Source organism: Pungitius pungitius, chromosome 21 (assembly GCF_949316345.1).
Source record: "Pungitius pungitius chromosome 21, fPunPun2.1, whole genome shotgun sequence".
Lineage (NCBI taxonomy): Eukaryota > Metazoa > Chordata > Actinopteri > Perciformes > Gasterosteidae > Pungitius > Pungitius pungitius.
The window spans coordinates 15,118,435-15,146,287 of record NC_084920.1 but is presented as its reverse complement, the minus strand read 5'-3'; the positions used below and the strand labels follow the sequence as shown (position 1 = coordinate 15,146,287).

The window sequence follows — 27,853 nt, the reverse complement described above, 5'->3', positions numbered from 1 at the left end:
CTCTTCCCCCGCAGATAAGCAGCAGAAAGGCTCCTTTTACATCATCGACTACGCGGTGCAGCGCGTCAGCAACCTGAGGAAAGACTCCAGGAAGAACTGCTGCTTTGAGTTCTCCTCCCCCGGGCGCCGGTCTTTCCAGGTGTGTAACGGCTCACCTGCTCCGATGGATCCAGGAAGAAGAATAACGATGGTTATTTATCTTTATGATTCAGTGGAAGGGGTTTTTGTGTCCAGAATTATTCTTATGCCTGAAATGTTGGTACAGCATCGGGCCTTTGGTTGCATTTTTCTACTTTAGTTCTACTTTAATTATGTCGTGGTGCGCATACTGTACTATCGAAATATTCTAAATTTACAGGAAAAAAGAAAATAGTTTTGTTAATTTTAATTTTTTTTGTTTACACAAAGGAACATAAGAGGTTTTCTTCACAATAAACACTCAACCACAGTTTTGCATTCAGTGGCTCACATTTCTCTTAAAAATGTGACTCCTCCGGCTAGACTGAATCCACTAAGCGATCAACGCAGAACCGGACCTGTGTTTCAGTAGTTCTGAGATTTTAAATCTGTAAATTGTCAGCTCTTGTCAAAATTGTGATACCGATTTGTCAATTATGAAAAATGTCCGAAAAACAAAACAGTCATTTATGCAATTAGGGAAATAACGGTAAGAGTAAATAGTAATTATAATAATTAAAATTAGATTTAAATAAATAAATCAATATTGGTCATCTAACACACAAATGTTCACTTTTGCATTAACCATCCAGTTCCAGCCGAATTCTAAGAAGTCAAAATCCAATTGAAAAACGCTTTCTCCACATGTCTATACGGCCGATTAGTCACGCCGTCTGATTATAATACATTAATGTCTTAATTTAATATCCTAGATCTGGTCATTTTATAGCTATATAAAGAGCAAACATTGCTATTTGCCCCCTTTTCTGCCTTGCCGGGCAGCTAGGAGGCGAGTCGCTCTACCGAAGTGAACATTAAAAATCGGGACTTTTATTTCACACATAAATGCACGTTTGGACGTGATGATAATTGCGTGATGATTGCCGCTGTCGTCCATTAGTTCACCGCCAGCAGCCCCCAAGAGGCCAGAGAATGGGTGGACCAAATCAATTTTGTACTTCAAGGTAAGCCAGCGTGTCTTTGTGATTTCTTCCGGTACTTATTGCACGTGCAGTTTTCCGGAAGAGCGTCCTTTTGCTTCGTTGTCACAGCAATTTGTAGGAAGGAGGTGGTGGTGGGATGGGGGGGGGGGGGGGGGCTGCATTTAAAGGAAGTCATATGTTATTCAGAAAGTTAGACAAATTATAATTGTATAAATAAGTTTGACTTGAGTTGACTTTTTAAAAGCCTCGAAAAATACAATTAAAACCGTATAAAACCGTCCAACCATCTTTTTTTTCGTCATTTCCCACTAAAGTTTGGTCTCTCATTTATTTCGGGGGGGCAGAAAGGTCGGCGATGAAAGGAGGCCCTTCATCATCTCTGACTCAGATAAAAAAACACCCAATCCGTCTCGCGCTGAATCTCCTCATTCGACATGTCATGTGCACCCCCCTCTGCCCCCCCCCCCCCCCCCCCCCCCCCCCACACACACACACACACACACCACTCCTCCCCTAACCCTCCCACCAAATTCAAACTTACAGGAAATTGATTGGTAGATGTTCTGGTTATGCTCCAGTGACATTGATTTCTGCTTGGTGCACGGCAGAGGACCCGATACCCGGTCGCCTGCGATGAGGCGGCTCCTCCATCTCAGCCCCGCGGCCTCCTCCGCTCTAAAACGGGCTCGGGGGCTCGGGGGGGGGGGGGGGGGGGGGGGTGCGCTGATTTGCGGGAAGTAACAGACACTCTGCAGTTTGTCTTACTTCCTTCCAGACGGGTTTTTAGTCCTGATCCAGAACATAATAGATAATTATCATTTGCCCACTGCACCTGAATTCAACCCAACACGCTCTTTGTTTTGTGGTTACTTCTGACGACTTTGTGGGAATATTATTTCATGCATTTAGTCTTTTGCGTAATACTGGCATTAGAGATACAGATGTGTGATGCGTTTAGTCACACGGACCCAATATCTAAAGACGAAGCACACTGAAGCATTTTTAGGTATAGTAGGTGACTTTTCTGTATTAAAATATAATGTAAAAAATGTTGACTTATTGTTTATTGCTCCAAATATGTTAAAACAGAGGAATATGACATCTGAATCATGTCATAAATGGACTTTCAGATAAAGATAAACAGATTAGTAGATCAGTCAGTAACAGATGTGCTGCTTTGATCAGCTCTCTTTGCTCTTTAACAGACCTGCGCTCCACCTTCATCCCTTGCGACGACGACGAAGAGCAGGACGAAGAGGAAGAGGAGACCTATGATGACATTGAGGGGTTGAACGCCATCTCCTCCTCCTCGTCCGCCGCCGCCCAGGCCTTTCAGAGCGGCAAACTGAGAGCGGGGCTCGAGACGGGGGAGGTCGGGGAAGAGGAAGATGATATCTACGAGGTGCTTCCAGGTATGAGGACGTGGTTACCGCACACACACACACACACACACACACACACACCGATTAAATAGACAAACTCTCGTGATACTGAGGCAGACAAATAAACACACCGGCACTCCGCCCTGAGGGATTTTTCGCAACACAAGAAATATTTGTGATGATCTCCCCTGGCTGTGTGACCTGTGTTCCCGGGTTCCTCCCCAGCACTGATAGCTCATTTTAAATCAAGCAACACTAATAAGCTTGTCGGGGGGGCGACACGCGGGGGCGGGAAGGGAGGACTCTGCTCGCACACGGATGGAGAAAAGCTGCCTCATCTGGTCTCGCTCCTCATCTCGACCCCGGAGCCATCTGTTGGGAGACGCTCCGCGGTCGGGATGTTTTTTCAGCGAGCGCCGCTCGCGCCGAATGCTCCGTCATAGGACGTCCAATTAGCTAATGGTTGCCGGGCAACAAATAGCCAGGGCCGCAATTCAAACCCGCCAGGCTGAGTTTGCGCTTAGATCGCCTAGCAACAGCAATTTAGCTGAAAAGGAAGCGAAAAAAATAACGGCACCTCGCGGGGCTTAAAATAGTTCTGGGGCTCTTAATGTTGCATCTGAAATAGAAATTGGAGTTTGATAGAGAACGTTGTCAGTTGGGGGAGGGGGCGACCCCCCCCTGCCCCCCCCCCTCTGTGTCCGGGTGGCTACCAGATCCCAAGGAAGGACAAAAGGGGTGATCTGATCTTCTCAGGGCCGTCGTCCATCACTCCTTCTATTAAATAAGATGCATCAAGATTCTGTTTCACTCACTGAGTACATTACCTTTGCCAAAATCACTAGTGAGAGGAAAATCCGTCTTCAGACTGTCACACCGGCGTTCAAAGCCATCTGGGAAGAGGTACAGACTCTGACCACAGATGGCATATCGAATGACGGGCTCCCTCGTTCACTTTCTCACTCGTTCACTTATCAATCACCCTGCACCGCTCTTTGCTCGCAGCCTCGACGCAGTGATTCCAGACGGCTCGGTTATCCGATTGTACGGTTGTTTTCCTTTTCGAAAGGAGACAACGTGATGAAAAATAGGTCTGTATTTGAAGAATCTTCCTTTTATCAACAAATGTAAATATTACTGTGCAGTACTATTTTCATGACTGTCTTTTGGAAGTTGGTTACACGGTACTTTATTCATTGATCATATGAACATCGCAGGACTTTTTTCTAAATTTAGCTGATTTTCTACCAGCTTTGTGTCGTTTCCGACCCCTCAATTTCCTCAATGTGCAGTAACCAAACTGGTCAAAAAAAAAAAAGGGTCAACTAGGAGTGAAGTACTATTTTTGCCGCAATGAGCTCTCAATTTCAACTCCAAACACGACTGATTTTATTGACTGGAAAATGGAATCCCTTTGATGTAGAAACTGTTGGACTGAAGGATGCTCTCGTGTGCTGCTCAACAAATGTTTGGACCCTTGGCCAGCAGAATTAAAACCGGCCCCCCTTTTTTTCCCCTCCCTTTGGTGTCGTAATAACGCACCAAATTTTAATATTTCATGAAGTAAATTATAGCTTTTGCATTTTTTATATTTGTTTTATTCATGAAATGTTCAGCGACCTGAAAGCGTGTGAAATAAAAGCAGGAGAAAAAAAAAAAAATCCATCTTCTGCCTCCAAACTGGACACTAATTCACAGATATGCATGTGGCTATACTGCGTGTGTGTGTCTGCATGTGTGTGTGTGTGTGCGTGTGTGTGTGTGTGCGTGTTCCTGGAAGCAGCAGCGCGGGTCGTGCTGGAAGCTGGATAGTGTTGCCCGGTTGTGGCGTGGCTGTCAGCCTGCTGCTGCTGCTGCTGCTGCGGAGGAGGATGGATGGATGTGGGAGGCGGAAGGCGGGCGTATCACCGTGTCACCTCTCAGACCACCGGGTGCCACGCCTCCTCCCCCCCCCCCCCCTCTGCCCCCCCAACCCCACCACCGCCCTTTCTCGGTCAATGACACGTCCGCCTCCGCGTGCCTCGGCCTCGTTTTCTTTACCTTCTCCGTGTGATGAATGTCAGCAGATTGATTCTCAGTGAGAAGTTGAGTCTTTTGTCTCGTGGAAACACATCAGCGCCGCCTGATGACCCGCTTTGTTTATTTCTCCTATGCTTTGTTTTATTGTGATTGTTTCATACATTAGTCCTTAATGCGGGAAACTAAAACAAAGCAGGTTATGTTTTTTGTCCTTGTTTGGATTTCCTCGTTATGATCATGAAATTAAAGTGTTTAGGACTTAATGTCTATTTATAACGTTCTGTGAGGAATCTCATTTTGTTTTGTTTGCTTTTCTTTTTTTACTCAGAGGAGGATTTTCCTGATCCGACAGATGAGAGCAGTGAAAAGAACCGACCAGGTCAGAACCTCATTACAGCCTGCTGCTAATAATGAGGAAAATCTCCAGCTTAATGGTCTGCTGCGGGAAAAGAACCAACGTCTCGATTCTCCTTAAATTTGCACTCTGCTTTTTTTTCTCCTCTTTCAGCTTGGTCATCAGATTACGCCAACTTCTACCAGGGTTTATGGGATTGCCAGGCCGACGAGCCGGACGAGCTGCCCTTCCAGCGAGGGGACCTCATCTACATCGTTAGCAAGGTCAGCCTTGCACAACACCAAATTACCCACAAACCTCTCCCACAGCCCCCGCGTCTCCGGGAAAAAACCCAAATTCCTGACAGCAACCTCGACTCGGGACGCGATCATAAAAGAGCGAGTGCGGGGAAATGCAGACGCGTAACACGTGTGGTTATTTAAGGGGTTAAACAACAACAACAACAACATCAATGCCTGCGAATGCTGCATCGTCTCTTCCCACCTGCGAAGTGCCCCCCCCCCCCCCCCGGGCGCTGCGTAATGGCGCTGTTGCTCATTACGGAGCCTCCCATCGCTGGGTTTAATTGAGTCGGCAGCCACGCGGAGGCCCCCCCTTTTTTCCTTCCTGTTTGACGCAAACCGCAGGTGAAGCCGTGCCTGCACCTGGGCCCCCGTCCCTCTCGCCGTCTCTTTCCCGGTGTTTTATGGCCGCCTGGTGGTCACCTGCAGAGTGTGTGCCAGAGGAAAGCCGCCCTACTGGAAATCAACGGCTCGTCAAAGTATCTGAACAATCGGAGTGGGGGGGGGGGGAGAATTTACAGTGCATTCAGCTTTTTTTTAGTTGTTGGTAATTATGCAGTAGGGGTTGATAAATGATGTACTCAACGTCATGATTTTCTGCATCTTTGATCAGCAGCTGCAGCCCCTGAATTTTAATTATTTGTGAGGTTTCCAGTTCTAGTGCAGAAAACAATAATGTTCTCGCCTTTTTTTTTTTCTTTTTTTTTTACAGTAAACAAAAGAACTTTTAAGACGGATAAACACCCGGCGCCGGCCCACGTTGAAGGACATGAAGCCCTTTATTTATTTAGAGCAGATACGGCGCAGGTGTAAAAATGCTCTTCACACAAGATGGACTTTTAACCGAGGCTCTCTTGGCAGTGCCGGATTAATGAGATGCCAGCCTGCGCCGTCTGTGCGTGTCACATGATAGGGGGCAGCCGTACTTGGTGAAACTAAAATGGGGGGGGCTCCGCGGCGCCTTTCCGACCTGCTCGTGTGCAACAGATTACCTTCAAAGGTTTCAGGTTTGGAAGCAGAGACGAGGTCGTAGTGTCTCACCACCTTCGTGACACAGTGGCCTTTTTTTTTCTTCCCCAAAGCGTATTCTGCCTCTCCTCCTCGTGGACTTCAGGCGAGGGGGTGGGGGTAAATTGTCCAGCGATCATTCGGTGATCTCCGGACGGCTTCCCGGCCGCGTGGTTCGCTGCGATGTGACGCCACTCTGCCCCCCCGCGTCGCATTATTTTGCGTCCTAAAAGCACCACATTTCCTCCTCCGCGAATTAGCATTATTTGAATTATAGGCGGTAATCGTTTATTTGCTTTAATGAGCCCCCCCCCCGGGGGAGGGCTTCCCTGCGTCTCCTGTGTGTGTGTGAGTGTGTGTGTGCGCTCACGTTCAGTTTCTTCTTTTTTTCACGGGTGGGGATTCCTGAGAACCCTGACCTTGGCGAGTGAAATACGGGCCCTTGGCTGGAACTCAAGTCTGTCGCTTAACCGGGGGGGGGGGGGGGGGGGGGGGGACCCAGACACATGAAATGGCCGTAATAAAACCAGGGCCCATAAATTCTCTCAGCGGGTGGGAGGCCCGGTTGTCTGTGCTGTTATGTCAACACTGACCATAATTACAAGGTAATAAGGACACGCTCTAAGTGCTAAATCAATGGCGCTAACAAACTGTTATTTTTAAAGCTGCGATGTGATTGACTGCTCGAGTGCAGAATGGAAGAGCCGCCGCGGGCGCGGTGTCATGTGGCTGCGAACCGAGAGGAACATGCCGATTGTATGAAAGGTCCTCATTCATCCTTATTGATCTCTCAGTTACTGTAAAGTGGGGGCATTTTTACTGTATTTGTGTTGCTCTGTGTGTGTGTGTGTGTGTGTGTGTGAAAATCTATCCGTGACAAAGTAAATATATTAGGAACCTCACAACTCATATGAAACCCATTAGTTCAAGAGAATGAATCTGGTCGAGTCCCGTCGATGGCGAACCCGCTGACACGCGAGGTACAAACACACGTTCAGATCCATCCCCTCTCTGGTATTTCATTTCTGAGGGCTCGCATTTCGCTAATGTGCTAATGTGTTTTTTTTTTTTACGCTGACATTTCAGTGTGCGATTGACAAACACTGGCGAGCTCCTTTTTCCCGCAGTGTCACACTCTCGACAATTTCACATTTTCGAGGTGCCTGTCACAGGATTTACGAGGCGGGATTCATCCGCCGCGGCGGACTCGAGGCGGCGGCCCGGTTCCCTCCTCCTCGCCGCCGCGGCGCGTTTGCCCCGTGTACTCGGTCGGCCATTGTTGCACACGGGGCTGGGAGGGTTCTCTTGCATTCTCACCCCTTAATGGATGTGTCCAGAATCAAAAGACACGGGCTCCACAGGTCAGCTGTCACATTCCTGCATTCCCACGGCCACTCACGGAGGAACCGATGGAGTGGGGGGGGGGAAGAAGAGATTTATGGCACAAACCCATCCAGGGCCCTTAAAACTCTTCCTCTTTCTCTCTGTCGTCTCTTCCCCCCCCCCTTCCCTCCCTCTCCAGACCCGCCGTCCAACCAGGGGAGCCGGCAAATCCCGTGCCTCCCCCCCCGCCCCCCCAAAACCGAGCGTCCCATCTGGCCTGTGTGTTGGGCTGCGGCGAGCCGTAGACACCACTGACACCGTGTGGCGGGTTCCCGTCCCCCCCCCCTCGTTGTATAAACGTGGCGACTTGTGCAAAGACCAGAAGCCGGATTCACGGGCCTCATGCACTAAAAGTGCTGTGAATTACAGCCCCTCGTGAATACAAGTTGTGATATTAAAGAAGGACATAAGGGATTCCGAAAGCCGCCTGAAGCTTCTCTGTCGGCGCTACCTGTGACCTTTGGTCAGGGTCACGACTCCTGCGTTTGACCAGCCGCGGCCCGCGGGTCACGCTGCGCTGAATGCAGCGCCACAAGAGAAAAATGTGGGCAAACAATGAGATGGGAAAAGTCAAGCAAGAGAGACAAAGAGGGCGGATCCTTTTTATTCTTTTGTGTGAACCCCCCCTTCCTCTCCCCCCCCTCTCCCCTTTCTCCTTTTCTCTGTCACACACCCATTTAAAGACCCCTGGCTGCCATTGTGACCATAGACACCAAGACGCTATAGACCGGCAAGACATCCTATTTACCACCCAAAGTAGCAGGGGGTGAGTCTGGGGTTTTGGGGGGGGGGGGGTCATGCAGGAGGCAGCGGTCAACTCCCGGTCAACTACAGTAGGTCATTATTCAGCCCAAGCCAATAGCCCCCCGAACCGTGTCCGAGCAACCGACCCCCCAATCCATTCTGCCTAATTATTATAAACGAGGGGCGGCGTAAACAGCCATCATTACAGACACTCAGTGGCATACACAAATCCACTTTAAATTGCTATTAAGTTAAGGAGCTATCTGTAATCCCAGGCGTGCATTAGAAAGGAGCGGAGTAGGTTTTCTTCTTATTAAATCTCACCGTCCCTGAGATATTTTCAATGGTTCTCATGCTCCGTCATGTTTCCAATTTGAAGCCGATTCACTGATTTAATTAAAAGCCCACTTGGAAGAAGAAAAAAAATGGACACTAAGTAGCCGTTTCGATCGCTGGTCGTGCAGAATTATCGTCCATATTTCTGGATGGATTTCGAGGAGATTACCTTCCTTGTAACATCCCCGAAATAAGCATTTTCCCCCCACACAGTTACAAGTCCAATCGGGGTCGATTTGTTAGGTGTTACCTGTGCGAGCGGGGGGGGGCAGTGTTACAGATCGGCGTGTTAGCGGCGCCCGTGTTTCTTTGTTAAAGCGACCGGTGACGGAAGGACTGCAGAAAGCTGCAGTGATCAGACGAGTCGGATGCAGAGCAGAAAGAAATGCAGAGAGAGGGAAAAAAAGGAAAAACTGAGAGGATGCAAGTGGAAAGACTGCTACAGAAGAGAGGAAGGGGAGGAAAGTAGGAGAGGGGGGGGTGGGGGTTGTAACACCCAGGCGGCGGGTTCAGCGGCAGGGCAATGAGAGACTTCCTGCGCTCCATCACGCCCAAGGCCTGCCTCAGTCAGCTGGTGGCCGAGGAGAGATGCCTCATGTGTCAGGCTTATTAGCACTCCCCCTAGTTTGTATGCATTTGGGATTGTGTGTGTGTGTGTGTGTGTTTCATTTGGGAGCATGTGTGTGTGTGTGTGTGTGTTTCATTTGGGAGCATGTGTGTGTGTGTGTGACAGAACAAGATGAAAATGGAAAAAATAACGAAGACAACATCTGTCCACAATTTTTTATCCCCACCTCTCCAAAAAGAGATGCATTTATTTTCTGACCTAGATTTGAAAGCTTCCCCCCCCCCCCCCCCCCCCAGGCCCCTCCCAACACACTTCCTAGCCACCTCGTTGTCTTTCGCTGCGCATCCACCCAACCCTCGACTCACCTTCTCCACCGCTCCGAGCCTCCGAGTGGCTGTCAATCCGTCCTCCGGTTTTCGGCGCCGTGAGCGATGGGCCCATCAGGATGCCAGCCATTAGCCATCCCCCTGAGTGGTAAATAAACGATCGCGCCGGTACACTGCAGGTGTTGTCATGGCAACCCACTCTCACTGGCAGCCCCGCCAAGGCTCGCTCCCTTCCCCTCCTCTCTTTCTCCCTCTCCCTCTCTCCCCCTCGGCGGAGGAGTCACCGGGAGGTCAACGAGTCAACGTGCCGCCACGACACGGCGCTGTTTGGCAACACCTCCCCTCCCCCCCCCCCCCCCCCCCCCCCCACCCTTCCCCTCTCACAGAGTGGATCTCATCTGCATCCAGGTTGCAGATATGTGTCACCTCACATCACAACACGCTGCGTATCCTGCTACATGTTGTTAATGAGAAGAGTAAAAAACAGACTTCTCCCAGAACTCTCGGGGGAGCGCTTGATTTTATCACCTTCAAGCCACTGGGGGCATGAAGACGTGAGCCTTGTTTCTTTGGGCCCTGACGATGGCGTTTCAGAGCTCAAGATGCAAAACCACCCAAAAACAAATCAACCTTAGAGACAACAAAAAAAAAAAAAGGAAGAGAGGAGGAACAAACAGACGGAAGAGGACATTGAGGAGTTTGCATAGTCTTTGTGATTTGGATAATCTACGCTCCCCGCCTCTTGGAATGTCCCTATTACAGCAGGTGTACTCTGGATGAACCCGTTTCAAGTATGAGGAAGATGGACTCTGCACGCCTGACAGGCTTCCACTGCCATTGGCACCCACGCCGTGATGTAGCAGTTGTATTAAAATGGCGGCGCTGATAATCCAAAAGACCTTTCTCGGGGAGAATTTGAGACCGACTGCACAGATGGGCCGCGGAGATAAATAAAACTCTCTGTCACTTTGGTTGGTGGAATAGTGCTGCGACGCCCCAAGGGAGAAAAAAAAACTGTTCTCTCCCCCTCACTCCCCCCCCCCCCGTCCGGCTGTCTCCCCCCACCCTCTCCTCCTATTCTTCTGTTCACGCTCGCTAGCAAGAATGGGAACCAGAGCCCGCTCTCCACCCCCCCCCCCCCCCCCCCCACCACCACTCTGCGGCCTTTATAGGGGGGCAATTTAAAAAAAAGACGATTTCGGACTTAACCCCCCCCCCCCCCTCTACCCCCCCAGCTTTATGAAGAGCAGCGAGTTGAACCTGACGAGGCTCCTCTCGGCTCATCCATCCGTCGCTGCTTCTCATTAGGCCTCATTCCTGCAGGTGGACAGAAGGCTCAACGCCCTGTCCGTCATGTCAGAGAGTGTGTGTGTGTGTGTGTGTGTGTGTGTGTGTTCACGCGGCCATTCCCGATCTGCCGGCGCTCGGCGAGCAGCGGGATGAGCTGCAGGAGGACGGCGGGCGGCTGGCGCCTCCTCCGCTGGTCTCCTGCACATCGGAAACCCGAGCTGGAAACACCAGGCCGCCGCCGCCGCCGTGGTGGTCGTTGTTGTTGTTGTTGTTGTTGTTGTTGTTGTCGATGCCTTAGATGCTCGGAGCACTTAAGGTTTTTCTAGTTTTCCGATCTGGAAAAATGCGTCGTAGAGAATCTGCATGTTTTGGATCGTTTACGGGGCTCTTAATTGAAGAATATTTTGACTTTTATTAATCTCATTTAGCCAAATAACTGTGTTAGGAGTATATTAATTTTATGTTACATGGATTTGACTGCCGTCCTTTAACTGATGGTTACATGATTCAGAAAATCTCACTCCCAATTTTATTAAATATTTTGATACTTACAAAAAGAAAATGACAAATGTCAATTTAACGAAGGATTCAACCAATGAAACGGTACATTCATTTTGAAACAATGACATTTCATTTGAAGGTCAGATTGGATCCACAAACAACAATGTGCCCAAATTATATTTAACATCTTTGTGTCGGACTTTCCTCCAACTAAATTTGTTTTTATTAAGGCACTTAGAATTAAAGTCCTTCTAACTTCTTCTATTTTATTCCTTATGTTTCTACAGACAAAAGCCCAGTATTTAAATGAAAATAAATTGTTTGATTTAATTGATTGGTATAGTAGATACCTGCACGTAGAGGAGACTTCAGGAGCTTCATCAGAAAATTCACAGCTCCAATATTAATCAATTAAAACGATTCACATTGGTACAAAATGCTTTTTTATTTTTTTTACACCCACAATATTTATTCTATAAATTGCCCATAAATATAAAAAATGCCCAAAACTTAAATAATTTGTTGAAGCTGCCCAAAATATTTTCTCCTTAAGATCTAAGCGAGAAACAAAATTGTATTAATTTATTCTTATCCTCATTTCTATTTATTCTTATGTTTTCTCTGCATAAGTGGACTCGAGTTCATTTTTTTTAATCAGACTGCAGAAATGAAGACTTTTCTGTCGTCACGGCTCCTGAGCAGCAAAATAAAACTTTCTCATCTTAGCCGCCGTCTCAACAGTCTTGTTTACCTTCCCTTAGCATTTTTAAATGAAAACCCTTGAGGTGAATGCCCCCCCAGCGGCTCTTAGACACTTGCACGGGGGCTCTTTTGTGGCGGGGTCTGGTCCCCGGTGGGTTCCCTCTCCTGAAGTGGAGTTCATACGCGTCTGTAACCGTATTATTTGAGCAGCCGCTGTGGGGGGAAGTAATCGCAGTTGCTTTAATGTTTATAACACGAGACAAAACACAGATATAAAATGTCAGATCGGTGCTCCATCCTGCATTGTTTGCTTGCCCCCCCCTCACACACCCTGGCTTTATTTCTATCTCTACATGTGGGGGTCCAGGAGTACAACATCCACGGCTGGTGGGTGGGCGAGCTGAACGGCAGCGTGGGCATCGTCCCCAAGGACTTCATGCACCCGGCCTACATCCTCTGAGCCCCAACAGGTACCTCGCGGCACTCTCTTATCATCAGCATTACGGACCATTACCGGGGGGGGCTAATACGCAGAAACGGTCCCCCTGGTGCTCGTCCGGGCCCCCATCAAAGCACGCGGCTCGGTGGCTGACCTGCCGTTTGTGGCGTCTGTCGCCTGGGAGGTGAAACTGCTTCGAGTGAACCATCAGTACGGGCAACAAGAGCCCGATTGTCCTATTTAAAGAAAACGATCGGGCAGAACTGTCACAACGAATGCTGAGTGGTTGATGCGTGTGTTCATTTCACAGCGCCTGTGCAGACGCGTCCGGCCACGAGCTCCACTGACGACCTTTGGTGGTTTGAAAATCCCTCACGAGACTCGAGGCATGTATTGCGTAATTTGTAAAGGTAAAGGGATTTTTCCTGCACACTATTAATACCTTGAGTTGATTAATCAGTTACTCTAGCAAAATAGAACATTTTAAGAATTGTCCTATCAAGAAAAACCTGTGAAGATTTTGTTTTTCATTTTATTAAATCACTGACATTGAGAGAAAAGTATCAAAATGTATTATCTTGTAATGTTTAATATTTTCTTAAATAACATTCTAATGAATCTTAGAAATAAATTCTAGTCTAGTTTAGAGTAATTATTTTGTTTAAACAAATTGGTTAAAATGAGAAATGTCGGTTTAGTTGATTTCGCATTGTTTCATTAACAAAACACAGATGTTCAATTTGTAGAATATTTTACACTTAATATCCAAACGATTACCAACCTTTATTGTTTGTGTGATTTTCCATTCGTGTGTGGGGACTTAAAAGTTCCATCTTCAGCCACTAGGTGGCATCACTGCTCAAATATCACAAGTTGTTTGATAACGTGTGTAATTAAATCAGTCAAAGCACCAAAAAAAAATCACTCGCATGTAACAGTGAAGAGAAAACACTTTATTTGAAATAAAATAGTATCTACACAGACATAGATGTCCATGTTGTTATCCTTGTAGATCCAGGTTATAAATAAAAAGGTCTCCTTCAAAAGGGGAAAATTCCCATTTTTGCCAAAAAAAAGTATAATCATTTAGTGTACAAAAAATATCATTTATCATCCACCCAGTATGAGGCTCATTTCTATGTGCAGCAGAACAATAAAACAGTAAAAAAACTTGGTCCCAACTATTATTATTAAATTTATTTGAATCACAGGTAGTTTAAGACAATGCATCAAATTAACTGGAGTGCCGTGCATTTTAGGGGGGGAAAGGTCCCTTTGAAGAGAGACTTTACAGCCCAATAAGCAACTGCTCGCTGCAGTGTATACGAGCCACAGCCTCAACTTGGAGGTAACAAGCGTTTAGAGCTGAAGATTATGCACATCATCAAGATCATAAGACTTAAAAGGTGTATTTGCACAGGGTTCAGATTAATCATTAAGCTTACTTCAAATTGTATTAACATAACCAGATGTTCTCTTATAACAGCTCATTTAATCCAAACCAGTTAGAATGTGGATCTGAGGGACCCAGTGACTCCAAACATTAGAGTTTGAGGAGTGTTTCTCCTTTTCTTACTTTCCCTGACGGATTTAATTGGATCCTAAATGGACTTTTTGTGTCACTCAGACCGCCGTCCTCACAGCAGCAACTAAAGCGTCATAGAAGTCCACAAAGTGAAAATGTAGGCTTTTTAAAGTAAAGATGTGCATTAACTTTCAGTTCTATAACTTAATCGTCATGAATGGATTTTTAGAAAAATCCCATTAAAAACATAAACTAAAAATAAAATCACGCCGTATGTAAACACAACAATAACCTTTATGATTAAAAGAAACCAAAAAAAGATCCGCTGCTTCTGTGCACTACAGCGCCCCCTGCTGCTCCCAGGAGGCCAGACAGCGGCAGAGTTAATAACGCCTTTTAAAATTAAATAAACACTTAAAATGAAGAAAGGTCGACGGAGCGGCTCGTCCACTTTGGGACGACGGAACTTAAAGGAGCACATTTTTAATGCCCTTTCTTGTTCATGCACGTGTGAACCAATGAGCAACTCCCACAATGCACTGCTGTGGCTCAGCGCCGTCCGAACCGACGCGGCTGCTCTCAAAGATGCTGAAGTCACTGTTTTCGGGTCAAAGCTCCACCGGTCGAATCAAGTCCGGGTCCAGGGATTTAGCGGAGTCGCCGACGTCCTCCTGGGCAGAAACGTCCCCGCTGTTTGTCCCGGAGTCTTCTGCCGGCGACCAGCGGCCGGCGTCCGCGGGAGGCGTCTCCGTGGAGACGTTAGCGGACGGGATCGAGTCCTCGCCAAAGCTTTCCCCGTCGCTGACCTGGACGATGCTCCCGTTGGAGGACGAGTGTCCGTCCACGTCCACGTCGGCTGGCTCCGCTCCCGGGACGTCGTCGTCTTCGCCGCCGCTCCTCACCTCCGGAGCATCGGGCGCCGGAGCGTGGATTCCCGAGCGCGGCGTCGCCTCGGCCCTTCCTCCGCCGTCTGAGTCGTTGGACGCCTCCTCCGGACGAACCTCGGCGTCCGGCCGACCTTCGGCTTCGGAGGAGACGCTACTTTCTGAAACCCGCCGCCCCGAGCAGATGGCGGACGGAACTCCCTCCTCGCCGCTTCCCGCTCCGCGTTCCCCCCGCTCAGCGTCCTCAAAGTGTAGAATATCGGCAGAGTTTGCACGACTTTTGGGCTCTGATTCCACCTCGCTCGGCTTCGCTTCTCCAGAACTTTCCCGTCGATCTTCTGGATGGGGCTCGGTCTCTCCCGCGCCATCCAACGCCGCGGCGCTCTCCGCTCTCCCCGAGCCCGCCCCCGTGGGCGAGTGCACCTCCACCGACGTCTGGATCTGGAAACTCGTCTGCGGGAGTCTCTCCCGTCCGTCGCCCAGGAAGAAAGTGGCCTCCGCCGGGCCGAGGTCCCGGAGGACGACCTCCAGCGGGGTGGTCTCCTTCTGCTGAAGCTCTACGGAGTCTCTGTCGCAGGCCACCAGCTCGGGGCTGAAGAGCTCTTTGGGTTGTAGACACGGCTGGTGAGGAGCCGGGCTGTGGGGAGGAGGAAAGAACATTCACGACCCGTCCGCCAGGGAGAAAAAACGGCCTCACTCCACTTCCTCCCTCTCACCTCTCCATGGACTCGTAAGACACGCTCAGGCTGGGCTCCTTGTTGGCGGCGGCGTCGGCGTCCTCCTCCTGCGCCTGAGCGTAGCCCCGGTTGGACGAGGCGTAGGTGAGGATGGCGTCCGTCACCGAGTACGGCGTGTGGCCCTGCACGCAGTCCAGGATGTGGCCGACCGGCAGCTGGGTCTGCAGGAAGAGGTGCAGCTGGCTGTCGGACAGACACACCGTCGTGTTCACCACGCTGCCGGGGGACAAGAAGGTAACTTAACATTTCCTACCGCGAATTGAATGTTTTACTTGTTTGTTTGTCTGGTTTTTAAACTATAAACCGACTTGTCCAAGAAGGCCTGAAGCCCTTTCCTCCTCCTCTCCAGGAAGTCCTCATTGCTGAAGAAGAAGAAGTACTTCCCAGGAAGTTCTGGGACTGGCCTACAAGGACAAGAGCAGGTTTGTAAGACAACGCGGCGACGTCAGAACAGCTCGCCGCTCATCCACTTACACCAGGCCGGAGTTCTTCTGCAGCTTCTTCTTGAGCCAGACGAACTCACTGTAGCGCCGCCGCACGCAGGACGTCTTTGCTGTGAAGGCTTTACTGTTGGTCTGCAAAGAGAAGCCTACATGAGTGGAAGATGGATTCTGATTCTGCGACTTGAGGAAATAAACAACACCAGCCAGAAGCTCTTTTCTACGCATTGTTGGAACTGAAATGACTCGACGGAGTTCTAAGCAGAACGACTCCCCGTTTCAAACAATTCACTTAAAAACAGCATCAAGTTCCAGCTTTAATGGCACTATTTGATGCTTTTCTCTGGGTTTTAGAGAATTGGTAGAAAAAGAAGCGGTGCTTTTTGGCAGTGTGGAAAAATAACAAGCATTCCTCACTATTCTGACATGTTATACACAAAGTAATTCCAATATAACTTGTAGAATAACATGAACGTAATAGCTTGATGCAGACTTACTTAAAAGGTAAAATAAAGTAGAAATTGAGCCATAGTACGGTGTGTTTTTAATCTACAAATAGTTTTTAGATTAGAAATGTTGAAGAGGTTTGTGTCCAGAGATAACTCTGTGAAAAGTTTTTTTTTTCTAGAAACAATGATTTAAAAGCTACTTGTTTTGTTCATTTATGGATCTATGATTCACCCGTTAAAATTTTTTTGATGACAAGCCTGCGTGATATAAAATCATGCCGTGTCACGCGGCCTCAAGCCAATTTCATGAGTCGACACCCTCGACACATGCGCCCGGGCACGAAGCCTCGCCGCTGACGCAGCATTCCTCGGCTCCTCTAAACGCACCATGTGAGGAATGCAGCCGAATGCAGGAACTCTCACCGGACTCCCGTTGTTTGTCAATTGTATCCGAAGCATCTGTCGCTCGCTCGCAGCCCGACGCGGTTTCTTCTAAATGTTTTGTCAGCTCCCAAGTGTGTGTCGATCAAAAAGCATTAATACTCACATGGAGGAATATTTTATAATCCACAAACGAATTCCAGGAGCCTTCATTCTGCAGCCGGGGATCCTGAACCCGCACCGCCACGAACTCCTGAGGGACAGAAGCACACTCACTGGTTTAGGGAAGTCATATATAAAGAGTGTGTGTGTGTTTCAGCGTTGTGGTTAAGCAGACGAGACACATGCCGCCTCAAATAGATCCTCAATTGCTTAAAAACACATGAATGGAGGCCTCGTTCTCTATTAAGCAGAACTTCACAAACAGTTGACCAAAAGGGGAAGTCTCATAATGTATTGATATTTTAATTTGGAAGGAGAGAAATAAAAAGGAGTGGCTGGTTTCTTACATCTTCTTCTTGATTGCAGATCATCCTACCGATGGCCGCACTGCAAAGACAAGAGGAACGGATGAGGAACGGAGCGTCTCTCCTACGGTGCTGTCATGAGCTGATGACTCATCGTCCAAAGGGAGAAGATGGTCAGCGTAAATCCACCGAGTCGCTCCACAGGGCTCGTCTCCCAACACGAGGAGCCCGACCTCTGTGGAGGTAACAAGCAATTAGTTTCTTCATCAAGTGATCTAATGACTTTTTTTGCAAGTCAAATCACACACTACGACATGCAGATGTTATTTTGTCCTGAGCTGCAGAGAGAAACCAACCCAACAGCAATATGATGTAAAGTGTGGAATAAGTTATTTTACAAGAGGAAAAATGAAAGGATTAAAGCAGTAATTAAACGGTGTAACTGATGAAAGAGCTTCATGAAATACAACCAGTAGTTTATGTGACATGTGGCAAATGAGAGGGATTGTCAATTATTATTCAAATATTGACAAAGATGACATTCAACTTATACCAAGAGAAAGTGCAACATTTATCCAGCAAGAGTCACAGATTAATTAATTGTCAAATAGATGTTCACATAATCGACTTATGGATCTCAAACAAAGATGATAATCAAAAACAAACTAAATTCCACCCCCCCCCCCAGAGACTTTTAAATAAACTTCAACATCTATTTCCTCATACAAAACAAGCGTTACAAAACGATGACGTTTCATCGTGTTGCGCTTTAAAATCCTGGCAGTGAATTAACGACAATTCAAGGCGATGCCAAAATGCAACAGAAGAGAGAACATTAATATTTCGAATCCCACAGCTTCTTAATAACAGCTCGCGCTCACTTGTGCACGAGTAGACCCCTGCTAGCCGAATGCTAATCACCAGCCGGCGGTTAGCTACTCACTTTCTCGGGGAGTCGACGGGCCGATGGGTCGTTGCGCAGCCGGCTGCCGGTCGCTGTGTGGCGGCCCGTCGGTGCGTCCCTCCTCGTTTCAAGCCCGCAGATCCTCGGTGCGAGAGGGTCGCTTCCTGCTAAACTGCCCCCGTCTCCATTTCGCAAGTCACGAGCCGCTGTTACGTCACACGCGTCTGCTTCCGGTTATTATTAAAGCGCGCGGGAGGGGCGTGAGACCTATTTATTTATTTATTGAAGCAATTGATCAAACAAGTGCTTATTTTTACAAAATAATTCAGCTAAATCAGGTTTTTGACAGAAACACTTTCGTAGCAAACTCCCTTATGAAATATATTCTAATTCATCTAATTTATTGTTTTGTTAGCCGTGATCTGGTGGAATTAAAACTCTGAAGCATTGAGGATCGAGGTATCTATAAATGAATTGATTTGTCTGTGGGTGTCATTTTATCTGATATACTTGCCAAGCATGTTGGAAATATAATTTAGTGTACATATGTAGCAGGTGGCACCATGGGGTGGCGCTGTGGGGTCAAGGCGGTGCACCTATAAAAGGGGAAGTGGCACTTTGCCATGAAGTGCCAGTTTCCTGTTGGGCCCCCAGGGTATGGTTGGGCCCCCAGTAGTGGTGAGAAAGCTCCATTCTCTCTTGATTTGTAAATATATTTGTTTATTCTTTCATATGTACGGGTGGTAGATTTTAATGGAGTTTGCATGACAGGATCGGGAGGAGAGGCACCGATCTGGGCACAGAGGGAATGAATGGGTGTGAGAGTTTGCTGCAGCAGGTATGTTGGGTTTTTTAATTAAATTAAAGTATGAATTAAAAGTTCATTGTTGGTAATTGTGTATCTTTGTGTTTCAGTTATTATCCCGCCACCTGCTGTCCTTTTGTTAGTTTTGTTTTTTTGTTTTCAGCGGTTAGTCCGCTCCTGGTCCATTGTATTTTGTTTTCTTTGCGTGTTTTGGATGTAAGAGCGGACTAACCACTTTAATTTTTGTTTGTTTGTTTGTCTTCTGATCACTTTCCCCACATTCCAAAAGGTACACCTCCTGCAGTGCTCCGGGCAAACCCTGACCTATGGTGTGAACTGAAGGGGGGGGGGGTGTGCCGTGATTTGCTGTGGTTGGCCTTATACACAGTTGTGCTGTGCCGTGTTAAGCGGGTTTGACCGCGGTGTGTTTCGCAGGGTAACTCGGGGCGCTCGGAGCCTGCAATGTGTCTGTGTATGTGGGGTCGGGTTAGACCCATTTGTAATAAATATTATTAAACTGTATTCGGCTTCCGTTTCTTGTATCTATAAGTTAACACATATTATATGAGATGGGGGGATTATTACCGGGTTTGTGTGGTCCATCGTTACCCCTCCTGTTGGAAAAAACCTCTCCTCTCCCTGGTCTCTGACCCAACAGATCTACACATCGCATGCAGCTCTGGATACACGAGTGAGTAAATCCACATTATTTAGAGCTCTGTGAAAGGGGCGGAAACGACCCGGTTGACTGTCGTCCACCTACCGGCTCCGTTTCCCTGGCAACAGCGACGTTATTTCAATTTTATTGCGAGGCGACGATCGTCGTGTTATTCAGTATCGGCTCCAGGTGGAAGTTTAAAAATAAATTCAGCTGTAAGTCATCGGTGAGTTTGAATCATTTTGTCTAATTCATCCCTCCTCCCTTGAATCAACCGTTGTCAATGGCCGCTGCGTGACACGTTCCACGCTAACAATAGTCGACGTTACATTAAGTTGACAACACAAAAGCAACATGGAGGTCTGTGCGCGTCCCTCCGAGGCTTTCCTCCCCGTAGGCGCGCTATCGTTAGCTTCCGACCCCTCGTGCTAAATGCAGCGCGTGCACACCACCGAACGTGACGTCGCGCCGCTGCCGACAGGTGTTGCACATCTGCAGAGCATTAACGCGGACACTTGTAGGCTCAGCCATGGTGCGGTTATTATTATTACTATAATTATTACTAATACATAAGTGAAGTGACTCTGAAAGGTGAACACGGGTGATTCAGTGACACGTTGTTAACCCTCATAAAGAGACACTGATGGAATGTAACTAAGTACATTTACTCAAGTAAGGATGTAACGTTCATGCTCCTTTTTGTCTTCTTTCCTGCCTTAGACTTCAGAGGGAAACATACTGTAAAAGCTCTAGTCATTTCTTAGATTATGTGATGTACTTGTGTTTCTTCCTCATTATACTCACATTATTTTACTCAAATCATTTCAATGCTTAGGACAAAGTTTTCTTTTGGATTGGAATACAACATTTAAGGTAATTCCGCAGTGAAACAGGTGGCTGGTTGTCTCCTGTATTTGCCACTGTAGCTTCTCTATGGATCCCATGCTTCATTCTCATTTTTCTTCTTTCTTCCATCCTGCTGCCATCTTGACGTTGACCAGGAACCTTCTGGTTCCCAGGTCTACCCGATGAGTATGAGCCTGACCACAGAGCCCCCTAACGATGTTCCCGCCGTTACACAAGGTCTCAACATCATTATTTTCCAACATACAAATGTCTCCGTGTCACTATGTCGACGAGATGAAGCCTGCGAATGACACGCAAACATCTTCCACTCAACTGAATGTTAACGTTATGGCCGTTAAAAAGGGGGGGGGGAGGAGTTTTCTTCAGGATCAGTAACTATGTGCCTCCGTTCTGACCCGTCAGAGCCGGAGAGCAAAATGGCCGCAGCGGAGAAGGACAAGAAGCCGGATGAAGTGGCGGAGGAAGACGAGGAGGAGGAAGAATACGTGGTGGAGCGAGTCCTGAACCGGCGGGTGGTTAAAGGCAGAGTGGAGTACCTCCTCAAGTGGAAAGGCTTCTCTGAGTGAGTGTGCCCCCCCCCCTCCGATTCACCGGGCCGACCGGATCGGAGACGAGTCGAAATACTGTGTTTCTCTGTGTCCGCAGGGAGGACAACACGTGGGAGCCGGACGACAATCTGGACTGTCCAGATTTGATCGCCGAATTCCTGCAGTCGCAGAAGATGGCGCACGACGGGAAGAGGAAGGCGGCCGGAGACGCCGAAGGAGACGAGAGCAAAACGAAAAAGAAAAGAGACGACGTGAGTCACCAACCCCTTTGTTGTTTTGTCAATACCTCAAAGAAGCAGCCGGAAGACAGAAGACGTCCTCTGTAGAAGGACGCAGCGTCATCAGCAACAACACAGGCCTTACTTCGGGATCAACCACTTTCGGACCCCCCCCACCCCCCCCAAATCAAGCTTGATGCCGTGAAGGGAGGAGACGATGCTTCCCTCTGCTTCGTACTTTGTTGGTTGTCATGTGTCAAGCTGTGTGTGTGTGTTTTGTCGTCCGCCCCCCAGACGGAGAAGCTGCGGGGCTTCGCTCGAGGTCTGGACCCGGAGAGGATCATCGGCGCCACCGATTCCACCGGAGAGCTCATGTTCCTCATGAAATGGTTCGTATGGAGCCGCGTGGCGAGGTTTGATGAGGGTTCAGAGGTGGGTTTGTGAAACAGCTGGCCGTGCAAGTGAGTCCAATCTGTTTGGGTCGCAGGAAGAACTCAGACGAAGCCGACCTGGTGCCGGCAAAGGAGGCCAACGGGAAGTGTCCGCAGGTGGTCATCTCCTTCTACGAAGAGAGACTCACGTGGCACTCGTATCCCGCCGAGGCCGAGAAAAAAGAGGAGAAGAACTAACAGGTGGGGGGCGGGGGGGGGACAAGGAGCGGTAGCTCTGAACTTCGTGGTACCTTCCGGAGGATGGAGACTCACTCACCTGATTCTGCTCGCATCTGGATGTTATCAAATTGTTTGTATGAACCCGCCTGGGATGTAAAACTCAGTGTTGGTTTTCATTTACTGGTTCAAGTCCCCGGTCGACTTCATGTGGTCCACAACCACAAACATCAGTGAGCTGAACTTATTATTCCATCTCGGTGCCTTTTTTAAATATTTGGTCCATTTTGGAGTCTGAACTGTGTGCGTTTTAGTGGTTTTGGTGTTTAGATCTTTGGAGTTTTTCATTGTCACATAATGCTCGTTGCTTTTTGGGAGAATAAACCACGTCTTTTGTTACTTCTCTGTTTTAATGTTGTGTGATTATTAGGGCCGGGACTTTAGCGCGTTAATTACGATTATTTAATTACAATGTGAATTAAGATTAATTAATTACACAAAAAATAACACATTAAACATTTTTTACGCATTTTGACACTTATTTTTTGCACCGCGGAACGTTTCTCACTGGATGAGTTTCGGGGGGACCGATTATACTGGAGCACCAACTAGCGTTCATGACTTCAGACAACAACAAACCACAGTGAACATGAACGAAGAAGCTGACGAGACCGTGTCGGTTGGCCCCGTGAATGGGAAATCTTATTATAATAAACACACGGATGGAAGCGTCGATAAGAGCGTGGTTGTGTGCAACCTGTGCAACAAGGAATTCACATCGAGCCTCAAGTATCACCTCGACGCAACACAATTAGCAGCTAGATCCAAGCTAAAATAAGCAGTTGGTGTGAAGTTAAGACTCAATGGTAGGTTATATTCATGCAGTCGCCTTTCTACAAACTTCGCACAGGGCGTTTATTTTTCTGACACAAATAAAGTTTTTAGTATGTTTTAAACTAATATTACATTACATGTCATTTAGCTGACGCTTTTATCCAAAATGACTTTCAATAAATGCATTTCAACCACGAGGATACAAACCCAGAAGAACACAAAACAAGAAAGTGCAATTTCATCAAATAAGCCAATTTACAACTTTCTATAGATAAGTGAAGAGCAGAAGTAAGGCACGACCCGATGCTCTCCCTCACAGATCCTTCTTGACATTTGTAGTCCTGTGTAGAGCTGAGCCTGGTGCAACACGGCATACAAAAGAAAGTTCGAATCATGTGTAAATGACTGTAGGAAATCATAGCATTTTTAATGTGTGTAAAATACAAGGGACCTGCTCAACCTAGGGCTCCATTGTTGCCAAGCATTAATATGAATGAGTAAAAGCATATTTGATTATACAAACTATCTACAGTAAAGAAAACTAAGCTTGTTTTCCGTGTCATGTGATCATCAGAGGCGGAACCTCACATGACAATCACATGACAATCACATGACAATCACCCTATGACATCACCCGCCCTGATCTTGAGAACACTTATAGCCAGATCACACTGGCTGCAGTCAGTCACAACATTCTCTGTTCCACAGTATCAACTCCTTAACACACACGGAAGGCAGAACCAGGGAGACATTAAGGATTTAAAGACAAATACTAATAAGGAACATCATGTTGAGAACAATGGCCACAGAAATGCTCCTAAAATCGAGGAAATATAAAGGGGAAGCGTTTTCCAAAACAATGGGTTATTGGAAGACGCTTGACGACGATGACGACCAAGCTTCTTTATTACCAGCCCGAAGTAATAAGAACAGTCGCAATAAGACCATGGCTGAGGCTGAGAAGACCATCCAGAGTCAAGGGTCAGAAATCGCCAGTCTGAAGAAGCGTCTTCATGATCTCAAGGAGACCAAACTTCTCCAAGTCGAGACAGACTGTAAAAAAGAGTACAAGATTCTCATGGGGGAACACAATAATCTGATTATTGCCCTCCATGCTGAGCAGGCCAAGACAAAGCAGATGGAGCAGGATAAGTTGTGGGAACAGAATAAAACGCTAGAAGAGATGTTCCCACACGAGGCCATGAAGTTCCAAGAAGGCGCCAAAAAGTTCCAAGAAGACGCCAAAATGTTTCAGGAGCTGGCCAATGAGACCAAGAAGTTGCAGGAGGATGATAAGATGATCCTCCAGCAGAGAAATACGATTTCTAGACTAGATGCCCTGGAGCATGAAAAACGAATTCTGGAAGAGCGTAACAAGGTCCTGCTGGAGGAAAAGCTTGATTTGCAGCATTCTAATCTGGTCCTGGCCCAGGAAAAGACGGTTCTGGAGGAGCGTAATACGCACCTGGGCTACCAAAAGATTCTCCTGGAGGAGGATAAGAGGCTTCGGATGTTGGATCAGAAGCTCCTGGAGAACATTTGCCTCCGGCTGAAGAAAAAACTCCTAGGATTCTTTGGGAGGCCGATGGAAGACAGGGCCACGGAGCTGGCAAAGATGAGGAGGAAGATGGTGGCGATGGAGACGGAGATGGGCTTGAGGAGGTAGATAGTGGAGGGACGGAGAGGTGGATTTTTCCACCTGTTCGTCAGGAGGTAGATGACCTTCACTAGGTCGTTGGTTTTTCTCCCGGTGCTCGGGTTTTGGAAAAAAAATGGTGGAGGGACGGAGAGGTGGATCCATCCACCTGTTCGTCAGGAGGTAGGTGACCTTATCTAGGTCGTTGGTTTTTCTCCCGGTGCTCGGGTTTTGGGATAAAATGGTGGAGGGACGGAGAGGTGGATCTTTCCACCTGTTCGTCAGGAGGTAGGCAACCTTCTCTTCCTCGGTGGCTTTTCTCCCGGTGCTCGGGTTTTAGATAAAAAAATCACGTCACGGCAAGTTACTGAATAGTCCAGCAGAAATATACTTCCTCCGCAAGCTCAAGCAAGTGAAAGCTCCCACACCAATCCTGAACACATTCTACCGGGGCACCATTGAAAGCATCCTGTCCAGCTGCATCACTGTGTGGGGCAGTAGCTGTACTGAACACAGCATGAAAGCACTGGCACTCCCACTCCCTTCCCTGAAAGACATATACACCACCCGCCTCATCCGGAAAGCTACCTCGATTCCGAGTGACACTACCCACCTCGCACACAGTCTGTTCAGCCTCCTACCCTCTGGAAGAAGGTATAGGAGCCTCCGCTGCCGTACCACCAGACTCAGAGACTGCTTCATACACCAAGCTGTCAGACAGCTAAATTCTCTCCCCTCACTCCCCCCAGCCATATCCGTCAGTCTGACACGGGGCTAAAATCCCCCCCACACCCCCTTAAATCACTCGGGACTCTGCAAACAATACGACCTGCCTAGTGGGCCACTTTTGGTAAGCAGAACTGGCGCTGCGGGATGAACCGAACGCCGGGTTAAGGCGCCCGATGCCGACGCTCATCAGACCCAGCAAAGGTGTTGGTCGATATAGACAGCAGGACGGTGGCCATGGAAGTCGGAATCCGCTAAGGAGTGTGTAACAACTCACCTGCCGAATCAACTAGCCCAGGCTAGGCGCTAGTCGGTTGGGTGTGCTTTCACTCGAAGCATGCTAAACTCCCTAGCGGGGGGATCCACCTGATTCCTTACGCGACGGAGGGGAGTGACCCTTCACTCTGACCCGAAGGCCACCTATTGTGGTGTTGTGAGCTAACAGGGGGGTCAAAATTAGATGTTTGTAGCTGAAACCTGCCTGCGTTTGGAGGGCTTTGCAGCAGGGTGAGCCTCTCACAACGAGGTTACAAGAGTCTGTGGAGCCTGAGTGGAAAGGGCCTCTGTGACCGAGTGGGGCATTGCAGTATAGCTCCGTGCGCCAGCATAACCAATACTGGTAAGAACTTGAGACCAGTCACTTGGCATTGCCACCTCTTGGTGCACTCTCGGTTCGGGACATGACTGACGTGAGTAACGTAAGCAATTACTTAGACGAGGAAAGGGGCGGCGGGTTCCCTCGTCGCGGCTTCTCGGGGGCATGAGCCCCGTTAATAGTCGTCGTCTCAACTCATGCAACAGGGTGAGTCATGTCTTGGAATATGCTAGTTGGTTCTGGAAAGCCACCCGGGCGAGTTCGCAGATGCAGAAGTGTGCCCCATTGCGGGGCAGCGGGGAGTCTATTCCTAGCGACGCGCTTTGTAGAAGCTGAGCAGCCCGGGCAGGACACGTTTTCGCCGCGTGGGATTCTAGGTAAGTATCCATGGTAAGTGACTTTGGCCGATCACCGCACTTCGGAGTTATGATCTCGGGGGGGGCCGTTCATTCCTCTCTTAAAAGTAGCCAAATGCCTCGTCAACTAATTAGTGACGCGCATGAATGGATGAACGAGATTCCCACTGTCCCTACCTATTATCTAGCGAAACCACAGCCAAGGGAACGGGCTTGGCAGAATCAGCGGGGAAAGAAGACCTTGTTGAGCCACATATATGCAGCATATTGCCCCACATGCATACAAATGTTGAAAAGATGTTTTTCTTCTCTAACAAGACTGCGGCAACAACTAAAAACTCAGCGAAACCACAGGTGAATAACATTATGTAGTAAGGATGAGTATAAACTGTATGCTTTGTAGGATCCAATTATGGCACTTTTCCACTGCATAGTACAGCATGGTACGGCTCGCTTTAAATGGTACCTGGTCTGTTGATGTTCTAAGCGTACCGTACCGGTACTTTAAACGTGACATGAACATACTGAAGTGGTACTTCTGCAGTGGAAAAGCAACTGAGTTAAAGCGAACCGAGCTGTGCCGTACTAAGACGAGTCGTACCACGCAGTGGAAAAGCAAAGCGAGCCGAGCCGAGGCGTTACATGCAGTGGAATAAATCATGTTTGTGTGCGGGCATACCATCGCTTTTTTACTTGCCATTTTTGTATTTCCTTGCACCTCAAGAAAACGTGATGTGTGTGTATATATAAAAAAAACTCTTGCTTACTCCACCTTCATTTTACCCGCCTTTCATAATAATTTTGAAATATTACTTTAAGGTGGGATGCCAACCAGAGGGGACGGGGAGCAGCTGGTTGCCCTGGACAAAATAAAAAAGGCAGCCATTATTGGTGAGTAAATGCATAATGTGTTGAGAAGGGAAAACAAAAGTTTATAAGTTCACCACTTTAACCATAGCCTACTTGTATCAATGTTTATTAGGCATCAATGGAGACTGGATAAGGTAGGGCACCCATTATTGTTACTATATCTGCTTAGCACCTATAATACTAATTCATTGCTTGCTCACTTTTTGATCCCACCTTTCCTTTTCTAAAGCCAAATTTCTGGGGTATTGCGCTCAATGTGCTGTAAGGTGTGTAGTCTTCTATTTTGTAGAACATGCAAATAACCTCATGGCATATTGTTGTTGTCTGAAGTGTTCATAAATAATATTCACCCCTCCTTCACCCTTAATCCCCTCTGTCCTGCCTTATTTTGTCTATGCCGGTAATTGATTTACTTGATTTTAATACATACCTTCTTCGAGCATGGTGTGTGTGTAAAACAAAAGGTCTTGTTTGCTCAAAGCCCAGCCCAGAGAACACGGAATGTGTTAAAAAGTCAGGATTTGTTAATTCAGAACAGATGGCTGAATGCCATTCGCTCATTATTGTTACAATATTATTATATTGTCTAATTATTTTTGTCTTCTCTAGATGCTACATTGAAGAAATGGCCGGCAGCCAGCCGAGGGCAGATAGGCACAGCTATAAATTCCAAGCTCGCAGAGATGCGAAGATCCATGAAATGATTTTTTGTTGTTGTCATTTTTGTACATTTTGATAGTCCTTAAATAAATAATGTAAATTTCCACATTTTAGGCTTTTATTTTTGTTTCCTAGTTTGGATTTTAATAATTTTACTAATATATAGGTGGACATGTGCATATATGTACCTATATAGGTACATTTATGCATGTATATATATGTGTACATGA

At 47.6% G+C, this 27,853-nt stretch overlaps 3 protein-coding genes and 1 long non-coding RNA gene across 10 annotated transcripts in view; 3 read left to right on the top strand and 1 right to left on the bottom strand.

Annotated features, from left to right (window-relative positions):
* skap1 (src kinase associated phosphoprotein 1) overlaps positions 1–13,438 on the top strand; it is a 28,499-nt gene extending 15,061 nt beyond the window's left edge. Inside the window, exons 7-13 of the mRNA XM_037463709.2 lie at positions 15–139; positions 1,079–1,142; positions 2,327–2,533; positions 4,851–4,901; positions 5,031–5,140; positions 12,384–12,486; positions 12,766–13,438. Of these exons, the coding sequence (XP_037319606.2) occupies positions 15–139; positions 1,079–1,142; positions 2,327–2,533; positions 4,851–4,901; positions 5,031–5,140; positions 12,384–12,476 (650 nt within the window). The 3' untranslated portion in view covers positions 12,477–12,486; positions 12,766–13,438. The remainder of the gene's footprint in view (positions 1–14; positions 140–1,078; positions 1,143–2,326; positions 2,534–4,850; positions 4,902–5,030; positions 5,141–12,383; positions 12,487–12,765) is intronic.
* A 364-nt stretch (positions 13,439–13,802) lies between these two features.
* On the bottom strand, positions 13,803–18,458 carry snx11 (sorting nexin 11). 2 transcript variants are annotated; one of them, XM_037463707.2, is made up of 7 exons: positions 18,282–18,458; positions 17,381–17,420; positions 17,038–17,124; positions 16,076–16,176; positions 15,910–16,005; positions 15,581–15,817; positions 13,803–15,501 (listed from the first exon to the last, which is right to left on the bottom strand). In XM_037463707.2, the coding sequence occupies exons 2-7, from the start codon at positions 17,402–17,404 to the stop codon at positions 14,589–14,591; spliced, it is 1,458 nt and encodes a 485-aa protein (XP_037319604.2). In that variant the 5' UTR covers positions 17,405–17,420; positions 18,282–18,458; the 3' UTR covers positions 13,803–14,588. The 2 variants fall into 2 exon arrangements, with proteins under 2 accessions (XP_037319604.2, XP_037319603.2); XM_037463706.2 differs by having other exon boundaries at positions 17,381–17,573; positions 18,282–18,457.
* Positions 18,459–18,608: 150 nt separating this feature from the next.
* On the top strand, positions 18,609–22,345 carry cbx1b (chromobox homolog 1b (HP1 beta homolog Drosophila)). Of its 6 annotated transcripts, none has more exons than XM_062560090.1 (6): positions 18,609–19,080; positions 20,707–20,788; positions 20,975–21,134; positions 21,218–21,371; positions 21,633–21,727; positions 21,826–22,345. In XM_062560090.1, the coding sequence occupies exons 1-6, from the start codon at positions 19,051–19,053 to the stop codon at positions 21,965–21,967; spliced, it is 663 nt and encodes a 220-aa protein (XP_062416074.1). In that variant the 5' UTR covers positions 18,609–19,050; the 3' UTR covers positions 21,968–22,345. The 6 variants fall into 6 exon arrangements, with proteins under 6 accessions (XP_062416074.1, XP_062416075.1, XP_037319614.1 ...); XM_062560091.1 differs by lacking the exon at positions 18,609–19,080 and adding an exon at positions 19,553–19,738; XM_037463717.2 differs by lacking the exon at positions 18,609–19,080 and adding an exon at positions 19,773–19,920.
* Positions 22,346–25,062: 2,717 nt separating this feature from the next.
* LOC119212938 (uncharacterized) lies at positions 25,063–27,663 on the top strand. Its single transcript, XR_005119860.2, has 3 exons — positions 25,063–26,984; positions 27,076–27,097; positions 27,573–27,663. It is a non-coding gene; the product is annotated as an uncharacterized LOC119212938 (long non-coding RNA).
* Positions 27,664–27,853: the final 190 nt, after the last annotated feature.

What these genes read in the sequence shown, in the direction of transcription:
- cbx1b (XM_062560090.1), top strand. Translation starts at nt 19,051, where the DNA reads ATGAATGGGTGTGAGAGTTTGCTGCAGCAG. An exon ending in AAGTGGAAAGGCTTCTCTGA is followed by an intron (nt 21,135 to 21,217) that starts GTGAGTGTGCCC and finishes CTGTGTCCGCAG; the next exon opens with GGAGGACAACACGTGGGAGC. An exon ending in CTCATGTTCCTCATGAAATG is followed by an intron (nt 21,728 to 21,825) that starts GTTCGTATGGAG and finishes TTTGGGTCGCAG; the next exon opens with GAAGAACTCAGACGAAGCCG.
- snx11 (XM_037463707.2), bottom strand. Translation starts at nt 17,404, where the DNA reads ATGATCTGCAATCAAGAAGAAGAT. An exon ending in CAGAAGAACTCCGGCCTGGT is followed by an intron (nt 16,006 to 16,075) that starts GTAAGTGGATGA and finishes TTGTCCTTGTAG; the next exon opens with GCCAGTCCCAGAACTTCCTG. An exon ending in TCTTACGAGTCCATGGAGAG is followed by an intron (nt 15,502 to 15,580) that starts GTGAGAGGGAGG and finishes TCCTCCCCACAG; the next exon opens with CCCGGCTCCTCACCAGCCGT.